Raw genomic sequence first — 21,448 nt, 5'->3', positions numbered from 1 at the left:
CACCCATTAACTACATATCATTGCACATTCAGTGAACCTTCAACATACTTGTATTTACAGCTCTGGAAAAAATTAAGAGACCACTGAATATTTTTCTTAAATCAGCATCACTACATGTATGACAGCCATTCCATTCCAGTGTCTGTTGAATTCCAACACAGGCACACCTCATTCTACTGAATTAGGTACTGATTAGGTGATCACCTGAACCAAATCTTATTTAACGAGGAAAAGTATAAAAACCACTGCTGTGGTTATCACTATCCTCTTGCAATAGGACCAGCTGGATGGCAAAAACAGTGCTAATAGTACCTCAAAAGTAATATTAATCAAAAAATAACTATTGACCATGCCAAAAGAGTTGAAAAGGAACGTTTTGAGTGAGGAAAAGAAGGGTTCAATTCTGGCTTTACTGGCAGAGGGATACAGTGAGCGTTAGGTTGCTTCCATCCTTAAAATTTCAAAGACGGCGGTTCATAAGAACAAGGTCAAGCAGCAGACATTGGGGACAACAAACCTACAGACCGGCAGAGGGCGAAAACGACTCTCTACTGACCGGGATGACCGCCAACTCATTCGAATGTCACTCAACAACCGTAGGATGACATCAAGTGACCTACAAAAAGAATGGCAAACGGCAGCTGGAGTGAAGTGCATGGCGAGGGGCAGGGCTGAAGTCGTGCAAAGCTAGAAAAAATCCCTTCATCAATGAGAAGCAAAGAAGAGCCAGGCTGAGGTTTGCAAAATACCATAAGGATTGGACTGCAGAGGACTGGAGTAAGGTCATCTTCTCTGATGAGTCCAATTTTCAGCTTTGCCCAACACCTGGTCATCTAATGGTTAAACGGAGACCTGGAGAGGCCTACAAGCCACAGTGTCTCGCACCCACTGTGAAATTTGGTGGAGGATCGGTGATGATCTGGGGGTGCTTCAGAAAGGCTGGAATCGGGCAGATTTGTCTTTGTGAAGGATGCATGAATCAAGCCACGTACAAGGTTGTCCTGGAAGAAAACTTGCTTCCTTTTGCTCTGACATTGTTCCCCAACTCTGAGGATTGGTTTTTCCAGCAGGACAATGCGCCATGCCACACAGCCAGGTCAATCAAGGTGTGGATGGAGGACCACCAGATCAAGACCCTGTCATGGCCAGCCCAATCTCCAGACCTGAACCCCATTGAAAACTTCTGGAATGTGATCAAGAGGAAGATGGATGGTCACAAGCCATCAAACAAAGCCGAGCTGCTTGAATCTTTGCGCCAGGAGTGGCATAAAGTCACCCAACATCAATGTGAAAGACTGGTGGAGAGCATGCCAAGACGCATGAAAGCTGTGATTGAAAATCAGGGTTATTCCACCAAATATTGATTTCTGAAATCTTCCTAAGTTAAAACATTAGTATTGTGTTGTTTAAAAATGAACATGAACTTATTTTCTTTGCATTATTCGAGGTCTGACAACACTGCATAATTTTTTTTATTTTGACCAGTTGTCATTTTCTGCAAATAAATGCTCTAAATGACAATATTTTTATTTGGAATTTGGGAGAAATGTTGTCAGTAGTTTATAGAATAAAACAAAAATGTTAATTTCACCCAAAAACATACATATAAATAGTAAAACCAGAGAAACTTATATTTTTGCAGTGGTCTCTTAATTTTTTCCAGAGATGTATATATGTGCTCCCGAGTGGTTCAACGGTCTAAGGCACTGCATCTCAGTGCTTGAGGCGTCACTACAGACCCCCTGGTTCGATTCCAGGCTGTATCACAACCGGCCGTGATTGGGAGTCCCATAGGGCGGCGCACAGTTGGCCCAGCGTCGCCCGGGTTTGGCCGGTGTAGGCCGTCATTGTAAATAAGAATTTGTTCTTAACTGACTTGCCTAGTTAAATAAAGATTTTTTAAAATAAAAATACACAGATCAGGTGATCAAGACATGATGCTTATGTATTCCTAGCTGTTATTTCAAGGCTCAGCACATCGATGCTGAGTAAAACTGCTGATGCTCATCTACTTACTTCCACTTGGTGAAGCTGAACCCTGTTGCTACACATCTCAGGTGAAGTTTATCAATATATTGCTAAATCTATGATATTGATATTGCAATATCTATTGCTATTGACCGCACTTTGAGCCCTAAAGTTCATATTTTCAAATTAAGTGTGACAAAAAGAGAAAAGCCTAGGAAAGCCATATACAGTGCATTCGGAAAGTATTCAGACCCCTTGACTTTTTCCACATTTTGTTACGTTACAGCCTTATTCTAAAATTAATTAAATCGTTTTTTTCTCTCATCAACCTAATAAATTAAAAAACTGAAATATAACATTTGCATAAGTATCCAGAACCTTTACTCAGTACTTTACTCAGTGGTCCTCTGTAGCTCAGCTGGTAGAGCACGGCGCTTGTAATGCCAGGGTAGTGGGTTCGATCCCCGGGACCACCCATACACAAAACTTTATACACGCATGACTGTAAGTCACTTTGGATAAAAGCGTCTGCTAAATGGCATATACGTATATATATATTTTTTACTTTGTTGAAGCACCTTTGGCAGCGATTAAAGCCTCAAGTCTTCTTGGGTATGAAGCTACAAGCTTGGCACACCTGTGTTTGAGGAGTTTCTCCCAGTCCCTGCCGCTGAAAAACATCCCAACAGCATGATGCTGCAACCACCATGCTTCACCGTAGGGATGGTACCAGGTTTCCTCCAGACGTGACGCTTGGCATTCAGGCCAATGAGTTCAATCTTGGTTTCATCAGACCAGATAATCTTGTTTCTCATGGTCTGAGTCCTTTGGGTGCCTTTTGGCAAACTCCAAGCGGGCTGTCATGTGCCTTTTACTGAGGAGTGGCTTCCGTCTGGCCACTCTACCATGAAGGCCTGATTGGTGGAGTGGAAGGTTCTCCCATCTCCACAGAGGAACTCTGGAGCTCTGTCAGAGTGACCATCGGGTTCTTGTTCACCTCCCTGACCAAGGCCCTTCTCCCCCGTTTGCTCAGTTTGGCTGGGCGGCTATCTCTAGGGAGAGTCTTGGTGTTTCCAAACTTCTTCCATTTAAGAATGATGGAGGCCACTGCGTTCTTGGGGACCTTCAATGCTGCAGAAATTTGTTGGTACCCTTCCTCAGATCTGTACCTCGACACAATCCTGTCTCAGAGCTCTACGGACAATTTCTTCGACCTCACGGCTTGGTTTTTGCTCTGTCATGCACTGTCAACTGTGGGACCTTATATAGACAGGTGTGTGCCTTTCCAAATCATGTCCAATCAATTGAATTTACCACAGGTGGACTCCAATGAAGTTGTAGAAACATCTCAAGGATGATCAATGGAAACAGGATGCACCTGAGCTCAATTTCGAGTTTCATAGCAAATAGTCTGAATACTTATGTAAATAAGGTTTTTCTGTTTTTTATTTGTTATAAATTTGCAAACATTTCTAAAAACCTGTTTTCACTTTGTCATTATGGGGTATTGTGTGTAGATTGATAAGGATTTTTTACAAACTAAATCCATTTTAGAGTAAGGCTGTAATGTAACAAAATGTGGAAAAGGTCAAGGGGTCTGAATTCTTTCCGAATGCACTGTACCTGAGTTACAATTCCTCTGTGTGGGTGTCTCAGCTCACCTCTCTCTCTCTCTCTCTCTCTCTCTCTCTCTCTCTCTCTCTCTCTCTCTGTCTCTGATCAAAGTCTGTTCCAAAGAAGGTGGTAACTTTGGACCATACTCTCATTGGTTGCTTGTGTGGATGTGTGGTCAGGCTCATCAATACATTATGTGTCTGTGCATATTTTACAGTATGCCTGCAATTCTGCATTCTGTAATAATGAGTTGTTATGTTCAAAAGCCTAACTGTATGCTAATTCTATACACTAATATTATCTATCTGCGTTAACTTATACATAGCCTATTCATCTAACCTCCGGTCTCAATAGAGATACACAGTATATTAAATGAAATCCTAATTCAAACTGTCATGTTCCATTGAATATCAGTAGGTACAGCCATCCTCTCCCCTTTGCCCTCTCTCCCCATGTTTCTACTGTGATGTCACAACAAGGAAAGCCTGGCACCAGTTTTGTTTTCACAATGATTTCATCAGTGACCCTCAATGATTAACAAATATACAGAAATGGAAGTGGCAGATATCAATATTATAATTGTCATTTGTCATGAACTGACGGTCTACAACTTTTTATCCTCCTGGACCACATGTTCAAGCCTATACTGTACCTGCAGGCCTCCTTACCTGCCCTGCCCCACTAATAGCAGGATTAACTACTATAACGCTACACTCAACAAATTGGCCTGGTGGATCAGTGGTCAATTAAACCAGCATCTGGCATACCAGTCGAGGTATACCAAAACTTTTTTGATATACTCAGAGGACCGTTATTAGCATGTTTTAACAACTCCTATGTAAATGGTAGATTATCAGACACTCAAGAAGAAGGTCTGATTGAATTATTACTGAAACAGGATACAAGTGGGAAATATAAAGATCCAGTCTATTAAAAAAATTGGATGCCCCTTACACTTCAGTGTTGTGATGCAAAAATTCTAGAAAAATGTATAGCACATAGAATTAAAAAGGTATTGTCGGACATTATTCATTCTAATCAGACAGGTTTTTTACATGGACGATACATTGGAGATAATATAAGGCAAGTACTGGAAACAATAGAACACTATGAAAAATCTGGGAAACCAGGCCTGCTCTTCATAGCAGATTTTGAGAAGGCATTTGATAAAGTACGACTGGAGTTTATATATAAATGCCTGGATCATTTCAATTTTGAAGAATCTCTTATAAAGTGGGTTAAAATCATGTATAGTAATCCTAGGTGTAAAATAATAAATAATGGCTATTTCTCTGAAAGTTTTAAACTGTCAAGAGGAGTAAAACAAGGTTGTCCACTATGGCCATCGAAATGTTAGCTATTAAAATCAGATCCAACAATAATATCAAGGGATTAGAAATCCAGGGCTTAAAAACAAAGGTGTCATTGTATGCTGATGATTGATGTTTTCTTTTAAATCCACAACTTGAAACCCTCCACAGCCTCATAGAGGATCTAGATACATTTTCTAACCTCTATGGTTACAACCAAATTATGATAAATGTACTATATTACATATTGGATCACAAAAAAAAAACAATTTTACATTACCATGTAGTTTACCAATAAAATGGTCTGATGGTGATGTGGATATACTCGGAATACATATCCCAAATGAAATAAACGATCTCACTCCAATACATTTTAATAGAAAGTTAGCAAAAATAGATAAGATCTTGCTACCATGGAAAGGTAAATACCTGTCTATTTGTGGAAAAATCACCCTGATTAACTCTTTAGTATTGTCCCAGTTTACCTATTTGCTTATGGTCTTGCCTACGCCTAGCAAACTGTTTTTTAAATTATATGAGTAAAAAATATTCAATTTTATTTGGAACAGCAAGCCAGACAAAATTAAACGGGCCTATTTATATAATTAATATGAATTCGGAGGACAGAAATGATTAAATATTAAAGCATTAGACCTATCACTAAAAGCTTCAGTCATACAAAAGTTATTCTTAAATCCAAAATGGTTCTCTAGCAAATTAGTAAGATTGTCTCACCTCATGTTCAAGAATGGCCTTTTCCCCTTTATTCAGATTACAACCTCTCACTTTCAGTTATTTGAAAAGGAAATCATCTCCCAAATATCACTATTTCTAAAACAAGCCATAGAAAGTTGGTTGCAATTTCAATTTTATCCTCTAGAAATGACAGAACAAATAATACAACAAATATTGTGGTTAAACTCAAATATGCTAATTGAAAAAACACATTATGTTTTAAAAAATGTTTAAAAAAGGTATAATATTCGTAAATGATATCATAGGTAGGACTGGTGGAGTTATGTCGCACATGCAGCTAACAAAAACATATGGAAATGTCTGCTCTACCCAAAATTACAACCAAATAATTGCAGCATTACTGGGGGAAAAAGTAAGGAACTTGTCTGTCGGCCCTGCATTAAAGAACATAATTGGTTAAAGAAAATTGTGATAAATAAAAAAGTACACCAGTTTCATTTAACGACCAAAGGATTGACAGCTGTCCCATATAGATTGCAAAATAGTTGGGAAGAGATTTTTGAAGCACCAATTCCATGGCATAGTGTTTATGAACTGATCCGCAAAACGATGCCGGATTCAAAACTTAGAATTTTTTTATTTAAATTATTATACAAAATTCTTGCTACCAATATAATTGTATTTATATGGGGGATACAATCTTCCCAGCTCTGCAGATTTTGCTGCGAAGAGACAGAATCATTAGATCATTTGTTTTGGTACTGTCCATTTGTAGCTTGTTTTTGGTCACAGGAAAGACTGAAGGATTGCAATATTTACCTGGAGCTAATCCTGCAGATAGCACTACTGGGTGATCTGAAAAGTCATAGTCAATCGATCAATAATATAATAATACTTTTGGCAAAAATATTTATTTTTAATTTACAATCTGTATATTAACAATGAGAATAGAAGGGTTCAGAACTTTTGTGAAACATCTCAGTACAGTTGAAAAATATATGGCAAATATAAATCCAATATGAATGGTGTTAAGAGATAGATGGGAGGTGTTGAATTGAGCTGAAGGATGGGACTAATAACAACTAAAAACAACTAATAACAACAAGATAACTAATGTAAAGCATACTGTGTCCATAATAAGTATATAGGTTATAGGTTGAGAGCTTTTGTGAAAGAGCACAGTTAGAAAGATATGGCATATAGAAGCAAACCGGATGGACGTCATAAAAATGATCGGAGAGGTTGAGGGTAGAGGAAGTTCAGGAGTAAAAACAAACAAAATATAATTATTGTAAGATTGACTATGTCCATAAAATGTATATAGTATGTAGAAGCTGGAAGTAGAGGCCTAAGCGTTGTTGTTCACTAGTTTACTCCAATTAGGGAAGGGGTGGTGGGGTTGGAAAGTAATAAAGGGACATTTATATTTTTTAAATGATATGTATATATACAGTGAGGGAAAAAAGTATTTGATCCCCTGCTGATTTTGTACGTTTGCCCACTGACAAAGAAACGATCAGTCTATCATTTTAATGGTAGGTTTATTTGAACAGTGAGAGACAGAATAACAACAACAAAATCCAGAAAAACGCATGTCAAAAATGTTATAAATTGATTTTGCATTTTAATGAGGGAAATAAGTATTTGACCCCCTCTCAATCAGAAAGATTTCTGGCTCCCAGGTGTCTTTTATACAGGTAACGAGCTGAGATTAGGAGCACACTCTTAAAGGGAGTGCTTCTAATCTCATCTTGTTACCTGTATAAAAGACACCTGCCCACAGAAGCAATCAATAAATCAGATTCCAAACTCTCCACCATGGCCAAGACCAAAGAGCTCTCCAAGGATGTCAGGGACAAGATTGTAGACCTATACAAGGCTGGATTGGGCTACAAGACCATCGCCAAGCAGTTTGGTGAGAAGGTGACAACAGTTGGTGCGATTATTCGCAATATGGAAGAAACACAAAAGAACTGTCAATCTCCCTTGGCCTGGGGCTCCATGCAAGATCTCACCTCGTGGAGTTGCAATGATCATGAGAACGGTGAGGAATCAGCCCAGAACTACACGGGAGGATCTTGTCAATGATCTCAAGGCAGCTGGGACCATAGTGACCACGAAAACAATTGCTAACACACTACGCCGTCAAGGACTGAAACCTGCAGCGCCCGCAAGGTCCCCCTGCTCAAGAAAGCACATATACAGGGCCGTCTGAAGTTTGCCAATGAACATCTGAATGATTCAGAGGAGAACTGGGTGAAAGTGTTGTGGTCAGATGAGACCAAAATGGAGCTCTTTCGCATCAACTCAACTCGCCGTGTTTGGAGGAGGAGGAATGCGCTGCCTATGACCCCAAGAACACCATCCCCACCGTCAAACATGGAGGTGGAAACATTATGCTTTGGGGGTGTTTTTCTGCTAAGGGGACAGGACAACTTCACCGCATCAAAGGGACGATGGACGGGGCCATGTACCGTCATATCTTGGGTGAGAACCTCCTTCCCTCAGCCAGGGCATTGAAAATGGGTCGTGGATGGGTATTCCAGCAGGATAATGACCCAAAACACACGGCAAAGGCAACAAAGGAGTGGCTCAAGAAGAAGCACATTAAGGTCCTGGAGTGGCCTAGCCAATCTCCAGACCTTAATCCCATAGAAAATCTGTGGAGGGAGCTGAAGGTTCGAGTTGCCAAACGTCAGGCTCGAAACCTTAATGACTTGGAGAAGATCTGCAAAGAGGAGTGGGACAAAATCCCTCCTGAGATGTGTGCAAACCTGGTAGCCAACTACAAGAAACGTCTGACCTCTGTGATTGCCAAAAAGGGTTTTGCCACCAAGTACTAAGTCATGTTTTGCAGAGGGGTCAAATACTTATTTCCCTCATTAAAATGCAAATCAATTTATAACATTTTTGACATGCGTTTTTCTGGATTTTCGTGTTGTTTTTCTGTCTCTCACTGTTCAAATAAACCTACCATTAAAATTATAGACTGATCATGTCTTTGTCAGTGGGCAAACGTACAAAATCAGCAGGGGATCAAATACTTTTTTCCCTCACTGTACAGTTGAAGTCGGAAGTTTACATACACCTTAGCCAAATAAATTTAGACTCAGTTTTTCACAATTCCTGACATTTAATCCTAGTAAAACTTCCCTGTCTTAGGTCAGTTAGGATCACCACTTTATTTTAAGAATGTGAAATGTCAGAATAATAGTAGAGAGAATGATTTATTTCAGCTTTTATTTATTTCATCACATTCCCAGTGGGTCAGAAGTTTACATACACTCAATTAGTATTTGGTAGCATTGCCTTTAAATTGTTTAACTTGGGTCAAACATTTCAGGTAGCGTTCCACAAGTGTCCCACAATAAGTTGGGTGAATTTTGGCCCATTCCTCCTGACAGAGATGGTGAGTCAGGTTTGTAGGCCTCCTTGCTCGCACACGCTTTTTCAGTTCTGCCCACACATTTTCTATAGGATTGAGGTCAGGGCTTTGTGATGGCCACTCCAATACCTTGACTTTGTTGTCCTTAAGCCATTTTGCCACAACTTTGGAAGTATGCTTGGGGTCATTGTCTATTTGGAAGACACATTTGCTACCAAGCTTTAACTTCCTGACTGATGTCTTGAGATGTTCCTTCAATATATCCACATGATTTTCCTTCCTCATGATGCCATCTATTTTGTGAAGTGCACCAGTCCCTCCTGCAGCAAAGCATCCCCACAGCATGATGCTGCCACCCCCATGCTTCACGTTTGGGATGCTGTTCTTCTGCTTGCAAGCAACCCCCTTTTTCCTTCAAACATAACGATGGTCATTATGGCCAAACAGTTCTATTTTTGTTTCATCAGACCAGAGGACATTTCTCCAAAAAGTAAGATCTTTGTCCCCATGTGCAGTTGCAAACCGTAGTCTGGCTTTTCTATGGTGGTTTTGGAGCAGTGGCTTCTTCCTTGCTGAGCGGCCTTTCAGGTTATGTCGATATAGGACTCGTTTTACTGTGGATATAGATACTTTTGTACCTGTTTCCTCCAGCATCTTCACAAAGTCCTTCAGGTGTTTGGAAATTGCTCCCAAGGATGAACCAGACTTGTGGAGGTCTACAATTTTTTTTCTGAGATCCTGGCTGATTTCTTTTGATTTTCCCATGATGTCAAGCAAAGAGGCACTAAGTTTGAAGGTAGGCCTTGAAATACATCCACAGGTAGACCTCCAATTGACTCAAATGATGTCAATTAGCCTATCAGAAGCTTCTAAAGCCATGACATCATTTTCTGGAATTTTCCAAGCTGTTTAAAGGCACAGTCAACTTAGTGTATGTTAACTTCTGACCCACTGGAATTGTGATACAGTGAATTATAAGTGAAATAATCTGTCTGTAAACAATTGTTGGAAAAATTACTTGTCTCATGCACAAAGTAGATGTCCTAACCGACTTGCCAAAACTATAGTTTGTTAACAAGAAATTAGTGGAGTGATTGAAAAACGAGTTTTAATGCCTCCAAACTAAGTGTATGTAAACTTCCGACTTCAACTGTATGTATGTGTATTTAAATGTATATACAGTGGGGAGAACAAGTATTTGATACACTGCCGATTTTGCAGGTTTTCCTACTTACAAAGCATGTAGAGGTCTGTAATTTTTATCATAGGTACACTTCAACTGTGAGAGACGTAATCTAAAACAAAAATCCAGAAAATCACATTGTATGATTTTTAAGTAATGAATTTGCATTTTATTGCATGACATAAGTTTTTGATACATCAGAAAAGCAGAACTTAATATTTGGTACAGAAACCTTTGTTTGCAATTACAGAGATCATACGTTTCCTGTAGGTCTTGACCAGGTTTGCACACACTGCAGCAGGGATTTTGGCCCACTCCTCCATACAGACCTTCTCCAGATCCTTCAGGTTTCGGGGCTGTCGCTGGGCAATACAGACTTTCAGCTCCCTCCAACGATTTTCGATTGGGTTCAGGTCTGGAGACTGGCTAGGTCACTCCAGGACCTTGAGATGCTTCTTACGGAGCCACTCCTTAGTTGCCCTGGCTGTGTGTTTCGGGTTGGAAGACCCAGCCACGACCCATCTTCAATGCTCTTACTGAGGGAAGGCCAAGATCTTGCGATACATGGCCCCATCCATCCTCCCCTCAATACGGTGCAGTCGTCCTGTCCCCTTTTCAGAAAAACATCCCCAAAGAATGATGTTTCCACCTCCATGCTTCACGGTTGGGATGGTGTTCTTGGGGTTGTACTCATCCTTCTTCTTCCTCCAAACACGGCGAGTGGAGTTTAGACCAAAAAGCTATATTTTTGTCTCATCAGACCACATGACCTTCTCCCATTCCTCCTCTGGATCATCCAGATGGTCATTGGCAAACTTCAGACGGGCCTGGACATGCACTGGCTTGAGCAGGGGGACCTTGCGTGCGCTGCAGGATTTTAATCTATGACAGCGTAGTGTGTTACTAATGGTTTTCTTTGAGACTGTGGTCCCAGCTCTCTTCAGGTCATTGACCAGGTCCTGCCGTGTAGTTCTGGGCTGATCCCTCACCTTCTTCATGATCATTGATGCCCCACGAGGTGAGATCTTGCATGGAGCCCCAGACCGAGGGTGATTGACCGTCATCTTGAACTTCTTCCATTTTCTAATAATTGCGCCAACAGTTGTTGCCTTCTCACCAAGCTGCTTGCCTATTGTCCTGTAGCCCATCCCAGCCTTGTGCAGGTCTACAATTTTATCCCTGATATCCTTACACAGCTCTCTGGTCTTGGCCATTGTGGAGAGGTTGGAGTCTGTTTGATTGAGTGTGTGGACAGGTGTCTTTTATACAGGTAACAAGTTCAAACAGGTGTAGTTAATACAGGTAATGAGTGGAGAACAGGAGGGCTTCGTAAAGAAAAACGAACAGGTCTGTGAGAGCCTTAATTCTTACTGGTTGGTAGGTGATCAAATACTTATGTCATGCAATAAAATGCAAATTAATTACTTAAAAATCATACAATGTGATTTTCTGGATTTTTGTTTTAGATTCTGTCTCTCACAGTTGAAGTGTACCTATGATAAAAAATTACAGACCTCTACATGCTTTGTAAGTAGGAAAACCTGCAAAATCAGCAGTGTATCAAACACTTGTTCTCCCCACTGTATGTGTATATGCATGTGTATGTACAGTGCCTTGCAAAAGTATTCATCCCCCTTGGCGTTTTTCGTATTTTGTTGCATTACAAGCTGTAATTTATATGGATTTTTATTTGGATTTCATGTAATGGACATACACAAAATACTCCAAATTGGTGAAGTGAAATGAAATAAATAGCTTGTTTCAAAAAAATAAAAAAATAAAAATAACGGAAAAGTGGTGCGTGCATATGTATTCACCCCCTTTGCTATGAAGCCCGTAAATAAGATCTGGTGCAACCAATTACCTTCAGAAGTCAAATAATTAGTTAAATAAAGTCCACCTGTGTGCAATCTAATTCTCACATGATCTGTCACATGATCTCAGTATATATACACCTGTTCTGAAAGGCCCCAGAGTCTGCAACACCACTAAGCAAGGGGCACCACCAAGCAAGCAGCACCATGAAGACCAAGGAGCTCTCCAAACAGGTCAGGGACAAAGTTGTGGAGAAGTACAGATCAGGGTTGGGTTATAAAAAAATATCAGAAACTTTGAACATCCCACGGAGCACCATTAAATCCATTATAAAAAAATGGAAAGAATATGGCACCACAACAAACCTGCCAAGAGAGGGCCGCCCACCAAAACTCACGGACCAGGCAAGGAGGGCATTAATCAGAGAGGCAACAAAGAGACCAAAGATAACCCTGAAGGAGCTGCAAAGCCCCTTGGCATTTTTCCTATTTTGTTGCCTTACAACCTGGAATTAAAATAGATTTTTGGGGGGTTTGTATCATTTGATTTACACAACATGCCTACCACTTTGAAGATACAACATATTTTTTATTGTGAAACAAACAAGAAATAAGACAAAAAAACTGAAACCTTGAGCGTGCATAACTATTCACCCCCCCAAAGTCAATAATTTGTAGAGCCACCTTTTGCAGCAAGTCTCTTGGGGTATGTCTCTATAAGCTTGGCACATCTAGCAACTTTTTGCCCATTCTTCAAGGCAAATCTGCTCCAGCTCCTTCAAGTTGGATGGGTTCCGCTGGAGTGCAGCAATCTTTAGGTCATACCACAGATTCTCAATTGGATTGAGGTCTGGGCTTTGACTAGGCCATTCCAAGACATTTAAATGTTTCCCCTTAAACCACTCAAGTGTTGCTTTAGCAGTATGCTTAGGGTCATTGTCCTGCTGGAAGGTGAACCTCTGTCCCAGTCTCAAATCTCTGGAAGACTGAAACAGGTTTCCCTCAAGAATTTCCCTGTATTTAGCGCCATCCATCATTCCTTCAATTCTGACAAGTTTCCCAGTCCCTGCCAATGAAAACATCCCCACAGCATGATGCTGCCACCACCATGCTTCACTGTGGGGATGGTGTTCTCGGGGTGATGAGAGTTGTTGGGTTTGCGCCAGACATAGCGTTTTCCTTGATGGCCAAAAAGTTCCATTTTAGTCTCATCTGACCAGAGTACCTTCTTCCATATGTTTGGGGAGTCTCCCACATGGCTTTTGGCGAACACCAAACGTGTTTGCTTATTTTTGTCTTTAAGTGTCTGGCCACTCTTCCGTAAAGCCCAGCTCTGTAGAGTGCACAGATTAAAGTGGTCCTATGGACAGATACTCCAATCTCTGCTGTGGAGCTTTGCAGCTCCTTAAGGGTTATCTTCTGTCTTTTTGTTGCCTCTCTGATTAATGCCCTACTCGCCTGGTCCGTGAATTTTGGTGGGCGGCCCTCTCTTGGCAGGTTTGTTGTGGTGCCATATTCTTTAAATTTTTTAATAATGGATTTAATGGTGCTCCGTGGGATGTTCAAAGTTTCTGATATTTTTTTATAACCCAACCCTGATCTGTACTTCACCACAACTTTGTCCCTGACCTGTTTGGAGAGCTCCTTGGTATTTATGGTGCCGCTTGCTTGGTGGTGCCCCTTGCTTAGTGGTGTTGCAGACTCTGGGGCCTTTCAGAACAGGTGAATATATACTGAGATCATGTGACAGATCATGTGACACTTAGATTGCACACAGGTGGACTTTATTTAACTAATTATGTGACTTCTGAAGGTAACTGGTTGCAACAGATCTTATTTACGGGCTTCATAGCAAAGGGGGTGAATACATATGCACACACCACTTTTCCGTTATTTATTTTTTACAATTTTTTGAAACAAATAATTTTTTTCATTTCACATCACCAATTTGGAATATTTTGTGTATGTCCATTACATGAAATCCAACTAAAAACCCATTTAAATTACAGGTTGTAATGCAACAAAATAGGAAAAACGCCATGGGGGATGAATACTTTTGCAAGACACTGTACATAGGGCAGCAGCCTCTAAGGTGCAGGGTTGAGTAACCGGGTGGTAGCCGGCTAGTGACAGTTACTAAGTTCAGGGCAGGGTACTGGGTGGAGGCCGGCTAGTGATGGCTATTTAACAGGCCTTGAGATAGATGCTGTTTTTCAGTCTCTCGGTCCCAGCTTTGATGCTCCTGTACTGACCTTGCCTTCTGGATGATAGCAAGGTGAACAGGCCATGGCTCCGATGGTTGACGTCTTTGATTATCTTTTTGGCCTTCCTTTGACATCGGGTGCTGTAGGTGTCCTGGAGGGCAGGCAGTGTGCCCCCGGTGATGCGTTGGGCAGACCGCACCACCCAGTGGAGAGCCCTGTGGTTGCGGGCGATGCAGTTCCCTGTACCAGGCGGTGATACAGCCCGACAGGATGCATATGTAAAAGTATGTGAGGGTCTTAGGAGCCAAGATGGATTTCTTCAGCCTCCTGAGGTTGAAGAGGTACTGTTGCACCTTCTTCACCACACTGTCTGTGTGTGGACCATTTCAGATTGTCAGTGATGTGCACGCCGAGGAACTTGAAGCTTTTCACCTTCTCCACTGCGGCCCCGTCGATGTGGATGGGGGTGTGCTCCCTCTGCTGTCGACGGGTACAGTGCCTTCAGAAAGTATTCACAGCCATTTACTCTGTTCACATTTTGTTGTGTTTGTTACAGACTGAATTTTAAATGGTTTAATTGAGATTTTGTGTCACTGGCCTACACACAATACCCCATAATGTCAAAGTTTTTAGAAACTTTTACAAAGTCATAAAAAATGAAAAGCTGAAATGTCTTGAGTCAAAAAGTATTCAATCCCTTTGTTATGGCAAGCCTAAATAAGTTCAGGAGTAAAAATGTGCTTAACAAGTCACATAATAAGCTGCATGGACTCACACTGTGTGCAATAATAGTATTTAACATGATTTTTGAATGACTACTTAATCTCTGTACCCTACTCATACAATTATCTGTAAGGTCCCTTAGTCGAGCAGTGAATTTCAAACACAGATTCAACATCAAAGACCAGAGAGGTTTTCCAATGCCTCGCAAAGAAGGGCACCTATTGATACAGTGGGGAAAAAAGTATTTAGTCAGCCATCAATTGTGCAAGTTCTCCCACTTAAAAAGATGAGAGAGGCCTGTAATTTTCATCATAGGTACACGTCAACTATGACAGACAAATTGAGAAAAAAATATCCAGAAAATCACATTGTAGGATTTTTTATGAATTTATTTGCAAATTATGGTGGAAAATAAGTATTTGGTCACCTACAAACAAGCAAGATTTCTGGCTCTCACAGACCTGTAACTTCTTCTTTAAGAGGCTCCTCTGTCCTCCACTCGTTACCTGTATTAATGGCACCTGTTTGAACTTGTTATCAGTATAAAAGACACCTGTCCACAACCTCAAACAGTCACACTCCAAACTCCACTATGGCCAAGACCAAAGAGCTGTCAAAGGACACCAGAAACAAAATTGTAGACCTGCACCAGGCTGGGAAGACTGAATCTGCAATAGGTAAGCAGCTTGGTTTGAAGAAATCAACTGTGGGAGCAATTATTAGGAAATGGAAGACATACAAGACCACTGATAATCTCCCTCGATCTGGGGCTCCACGCAAGATCTCACCCCGTGGGGTCAAAATGATCACAAGAACGGTGAGCAAAAATCCCAGAACCACACGGGGGGACCTAGTGAATGACCTGCAGAGAGCTGGGACCAAAGTAACAAAGCCTAACATCAGTAACACACTACGCCGCCAGGGACTCAAATCCTGCAGTGCCAGACGTGTCCCCCTGCTTAAGCCAGTACATGTCCAGGCCCGTCTGAAGTTTGCTAGAGTGCATTTGGATGATCCAGAAGAGGATTGAGAGAATGTCATATGGTCAGATGAAACCAAAATATAACTTTTTGGTAAAAACTCAACTCGTCGTGTTTGGAGGACAAAGAATGCTGAGTTGGATCCAAAGAACACCATACCTACTGTGAAGCATGGGGGTGGAAACATCATGCTTTGGGGCTGTTTTTCTGCAAAGGGACCAGGACGACTGATCCGTGTAAAGGAAAGAATGAATGGGGCCATGTATCGTGAGATTTTGAGTGAAAACCTCCTTCCATCAGCAAGGGCATTGAAGATGAAACGTGGCTGGGTCTTTCAGCATGACAATGATCCCAAACACACCACCCGGGCAACGAAGGAGTGGCTTCGTAAGAAGCATTTCAAGGTCCTGGAGTGGCCAAGCCAGTCTCCAGATCTCAACCCCATATAAAATCTTTGGAGGGAGTTGAAAGTCTGTGTTGCCCAGCGACAGCCCCAAAACATCACTGCTCTAGAGGAGATCTGCATGGAGGAATGGGCCAAAATACCAGCAACAGTGTGTGAAAACCTTGTGAAGACTTACAGAAAACGTTTGACCTGTGTCATTGCCAACAAAGGGTATATAACAAAGTATTGAGAAACTTTTGTTATTGACCAAATACTTATTTTCCATCATAATTTGCAAATAAATTCATAAAAAATCCTACAATGTGATTTTCTGGAGAAAATCTGTAGATGGATAAAAATAAATGTAAAAAGCAGACATTGAATATCCCTTTGAGAATGGTGAAGTTATTCATTACACTTTGGATGGTGTATCTATACACCCAGTCACTACAAAGATACAGGCGTCTTTCCTAACTTAGTTGTCGGGGAAGAAGGAAACCTTTCTGGGATTTCACCTTGAGGCCAATAGTGATTTTAAAACAGTTACTGAGTTTAATGGCTGTGATAGGAGAAAATTGAGGATGGATCAAAAACATTGTAGTTACTCCAAAAATACTAACCCAAATGACAGAGTGAACTGTACAGATATTCCAGAACATGCAAACTGCAAATAAATTGGCTAAGAAATGAAATGTATGTCCTGAATACAAGGTGTTATGCTTGGGGCAAATGCAACACAACACATCACTGAGTCCCACTCTTCATATTTTCAAGCATGGTGGTGGCTACATCATGTTATGGGTATGCTTGTCATTGGTAAGGACTAGGGAGTTTTTTTTTTTTATCAAAAGAAATGGAATAGAGCTAAGCACAGGCTAAATCCTAGAGGAAAACGTGGTTCAGTCTGCTTTCCAACGGACGCTGGGAGACAAATTCACCTTTCAGCAGGACAATAACCTAAAACACAAGGCCAAATATACACTGGAGATGCTTACCAAGACGACATTGAATGTTCCTGAGTGGCCTAGTTACAGTTTTGACTTAAATCGGCTTGAAAATCTATGGCAAGACTTGAAAATGGCTGTCTAGCAATGATCAACAACCAACTTGACAGACCATTAAGATTTTTTTAAAGAATAATGTGCAAATATTGTACAATCCAGCTGTGCAAAGCTCTTAGAGACTTACCCAGAAAGACTCACAGCTGTAATCGCTGCCAAATGTTATTCTAACATGTATTGACTCAGGGGTGTGAATACTTATGTAAATAAGATATTTTTGTATTTCATTTTCAATACATTTGCAAAAAATTCTAAAAACATATTTTCACTTTGTTATTATGAGGTATTGTGTGTAGATCGGTGAGCATTGTTTAATTTGTTTTAATCCATTTTGAATTCAAGCTGTAACACAACAAAATATGGAATAAGTCAAGGGGTCTGAATACTTTCTGAAGGCACTGTATATATTACCACTGGTATATTACCATACATATTTATATATTCTTGCTACCAGTCACTTTCCAGCCCTGTTTACATATATATCTGCCTATCACACCTATATTGCCACTCTTGTTCACATACTCACTCACACACTCAAACTAACACCTAGACGCTTACACCAGTCTTTATAGAGTTGCTCAGTATGTTAAATGAAATCCTAATTCAAACTGTCATGTTCCATTGATTAACAGTAGGGGCATCCATCCTCTCCCTTTTGCCCTCTCTCCCAATGTTTCTCCTGTGATGTCACAACAAGGAAAGCCTGGTACCAGTTTTGTTCCAGAGCATGTCTCTATTTTCACAATGATTTCATCAGTAACCCTCAATGATTAACAAATATACTGAAATGGAAGTGGCAGATATCAATATTATAATTGTCATTTGTCATGAACTGACGGTCTCCAACTTTTTATCCTCCTGGACCACATGTTCAAGCCTATACTGTACCTGCAGGCCTCCTTACCTGCCCTGCCCCACTAATAGCAGGATTCCCTGCTATATCGCTACACTCAACAAATTGGCCTGGTGGATCAGTGGTCAATTAAACCAGCATCTATTGTAAGTGAGGAGGGGAGGACACGGTGTGTGTTGTGTTGGCAGGAGGGAGGGAGCTTGGGGATGAGCAGAGGCAAAGAATTGAATGACCTCTAGCGGCTCCGAATTGTTGTTGCACCCTCAAAGTTCACGTCACTACGTCACCTGCATTCATCTTAGCTTCTTCTATGTCTCCTATGTTTTTCTCAGCTTCTTCTATGCCTATCCTATGAAAAACATGTACTATGTACGGCTGCCCCACTGTCCAAAAGTCCCTGTTACTAGTTGTAAAGGGCTGACCGGTTGCCAGTTGCAAGCAGGGAAAATGTAAACACCAGATCATTTGAGTGTACATTTCAGGATTTCAACATTTCTTTCCAACCTTCCCAGTCGTATCATACTGACTACAGAAAGATAATCGGTCTCTAGTTGTGTAATCACTTTATTTTTGCAACACTTTTGAAATACAGTGTACACTAAGTTTCACTACCATGTACCTGTCTATTAGCAGAACATTTGGGCAAAATTATTTTTGAGAATATTACATTTTTACCAAAAGCAGTAATTAAGTGCAATATATTTATTTGGAATGTGGTCCTTTCAGTTTGGCTAGTAATCTCATTTTATTTTTGATTCAGTACTTCTTGGGGAGTCCTTTGGGTCTGTAGCGGTTGGGGTCACCTCCATTGCGTCCCCAGCGGTTAGCCGCCTGGTCAGCTGCTGAGTCCTCGTGTCCTCGACCACTGGAACCCTGAACCATCTCCCGGGCATCACTGAGAGAGCATAAATATTACATAAGTTACTCGTCAATGACAGTGAACGAATAATGGTAAAATTGTCTCTCTGACCAGACACTTTTTTAAACAAAAAGTGTCATAAAGAACTAAATAGAGAAAGGAGAAACTTTTTGTGAGATCAGTTGATGACCAACTGAACCACATTATAAGCGTCTCTCAGATATTTGAGAATCACCCACCTGATGACTCCTGCTGCCCACCTGCCCCCTGGTCCTCTCCTGGCAGCATCATAGTTGCCCCGGGCATGGAAGTACTTGTCTGAGTTTTTCCAGTTGGCGTCCTTCATGTCGCCGTATGCACGCCACATGTCTTTAGCACCTGCAGGGTCAGGAGTACACCGATGTTGAGTGTGACACTTACAAAGAACATTACAACTTTTCAAACCACTAGCCTCAAGAAATAACAATTACTTTAAAGGAGTCATCAAATTTTGCTCTTGATTTCTGTATCTATTTCTGTCAACAATGAAGAAACAATGATTAAAGTGTAAAAACGGACCTCGAGCAGCTTCACCAGGGAAGCGGTACCACTGGGCCTGAGCCCCCACAACAAGGGTCAGAACAAGTCCAGCTAGAAGCACCTTCATACTTGCAGATGTGACAGACTGAAAGAAACATGGAAAGAGTGAGAGAGAACGTAGGCTACGATATGAATTGCTAACATATTTACAGATCATTTATCTGACTTAAACTGCGACTGCATCATATTACAGAGTCATCTCTTACCTTACAGCTCCTTAGTTAGTTAGTCAGTCAGGCAGTTTGAACTCCCTCGTGTTTTGTGTTGGTTTGTGGTCCGCAGCTTGTTCTTATATTCCACCCAGACCAGGGAGGAGTTGAGTTTTCCAACAGCTGGAATTCCCTAACTTCGTCCTACCAGGCTATTACGATCAGAAGTCTCTGCCCGGTACACAAGATCAGGAATTTCCAGGTCATGACAAGATGAATTAGAGGACCTGCTCTGAAGCCTTAGGCAATAAGGAAAATACTCCTCAATTGTGTAACTAGGCCTACTGCTTAAAAAACCAAGGCATCAAAATGTGATGTGTCAGCATTAATAAGACTGTGTATAAATAATTCAATCTAATGGGGGAAATGCGGTTTGTTTTTCAACTTTTAAAGTCGTAATTGTCATGATGGATGAGGTTCCAAAAGTTTGCCTCTCACCTGATATGAGAGAATCATTCCTTATGATATGATTCATTATAGACTACTATAGTATGGTAGACTACAGGTATTTAATAGACATAGACATGAAAGGCAATTTGCATGTCCACATCTGACGGATTGCACCTTTATTTTACAGATTACACAACTACTGCTCCCCTCACACCTATGCTGCTGTTCATCGATTATTGATTGCCATTACCATTAGTATCTATCTATTTATCCTGCTACTGGTCACTATTACTCTTGTTTACAAATCAAATTTAAATCAAATTGTATTGGTCGCATACACATATTTAGCAGATGTTATTGTGGGTGTAGCAAAATGCTTGTGTTCCTAGCTACAGCAGTGCAGTAATATCTAACAATTCACAACAACACACATAGATCTAAAAGTAAAAGATTGGAAATAAGAAATATATAAATATTACGACAAGCAATGTCGGAGTCCGGAGTATAAATATGTATGTATATATATATATATATATATATATATATATATATATATATATATATATATATATATATATATATGTGATGGGATGTATAGACATTATGGACAGTATGTGGATTGAATATGTAGTATATCTGTAGAATACGTAGGACAATAGTATATATACAGCAATAGTTGAATGGGACGTCATTGACTTGAATACAGTACATACATATGAAATGAGTAAAACAGTATGTAAACATTATTAAAGTAACCAGTTTTCCATTATTAAAGTGACCAGTGATTCCATGTCTATGTACATAGGGCAGCAGCCTCTAAGGTGCAGGTTTGAGTAACCGGGTGGTAGTAACTGTCACTAGCCGGCTAAGTTCAGGGCAGGGTACTGGGTGGAGGCCGGCTAGTGATGGCTATTTAACAGTCGGTTGGCTTTGAGATAGAAGCTGTTTTTCAGTCTCTCGGGCCCAGCTTTGATGCACCTGTACTGACCTTGCCTTCTGGATGATAGCAAAGTGAACAGGCCATGGCTCGGATGGTTGACGTCTTTGATGATCTTTTTGACCTTCCTTTGACATCGGGTGCTGTAGGTGTCCTGGAGGGCAGGCAGTGTGACCCTGGTGATGCGTTGGGCAGACCGCACAACCCTGTGGAGAGCCCTGCCATTGCGGCCGATGCAGTTCCCTGTACCAGGCGGTGATACAGCCCGACAGGATGCTCTCAATGGTGCATCTGTAAA

General features: G+C 40.9%; 1 protein-coding gene across 1 annotated transcript; it reads right to left on the bottom strand.

Annotated features, from left to right (window-relative positions):
* Positions 1-18,722: 18,722 nt before the first annotated feature.
* LOC311111620 (serum amyloid A-5 protein-like) lies at positions 18,723-19,994 on the bottom strand. The gene is made up of 4 exons (XM_084154392.1): positions 19,821-19,994; positions 19,594-19,699; positions 19,275-19,413; positions 18,723-19,071 (listed from the first exon to the last, which is right to left on the bottom strand). The coding sequence occupies exons 2-4, from the start codon at positions 19,679-19,681 to the stop codon at positions 18,933-18,935; spliced, it is 366 nt and encodes a 121-aa protein (XP_084010518.1). The 5' UTR covers positions 19,682-19,699; positions 19,821-19,994; the 3' UTR covers positions 18,723-18,932.
* Positions 19,995-21,448: the final 1,454 nt, after the last annotated feature.

Source organism: Coregonus lavaretus, assembly GCF_964263955.1.
Source record: "Coregonus lavaretus genome assembly, chromosome: 37".
NCBI classification, from domain to species: domain Eukaryota; kingdom Metazoa; phylum Chordata; class Actinopteri; order Salmoniformes; family Salmonidae; genus Coregonus; species Coregonus lavaretus.
This window is presented reverse-complemented; position numbering and strand designations above follow the sequence as displayed.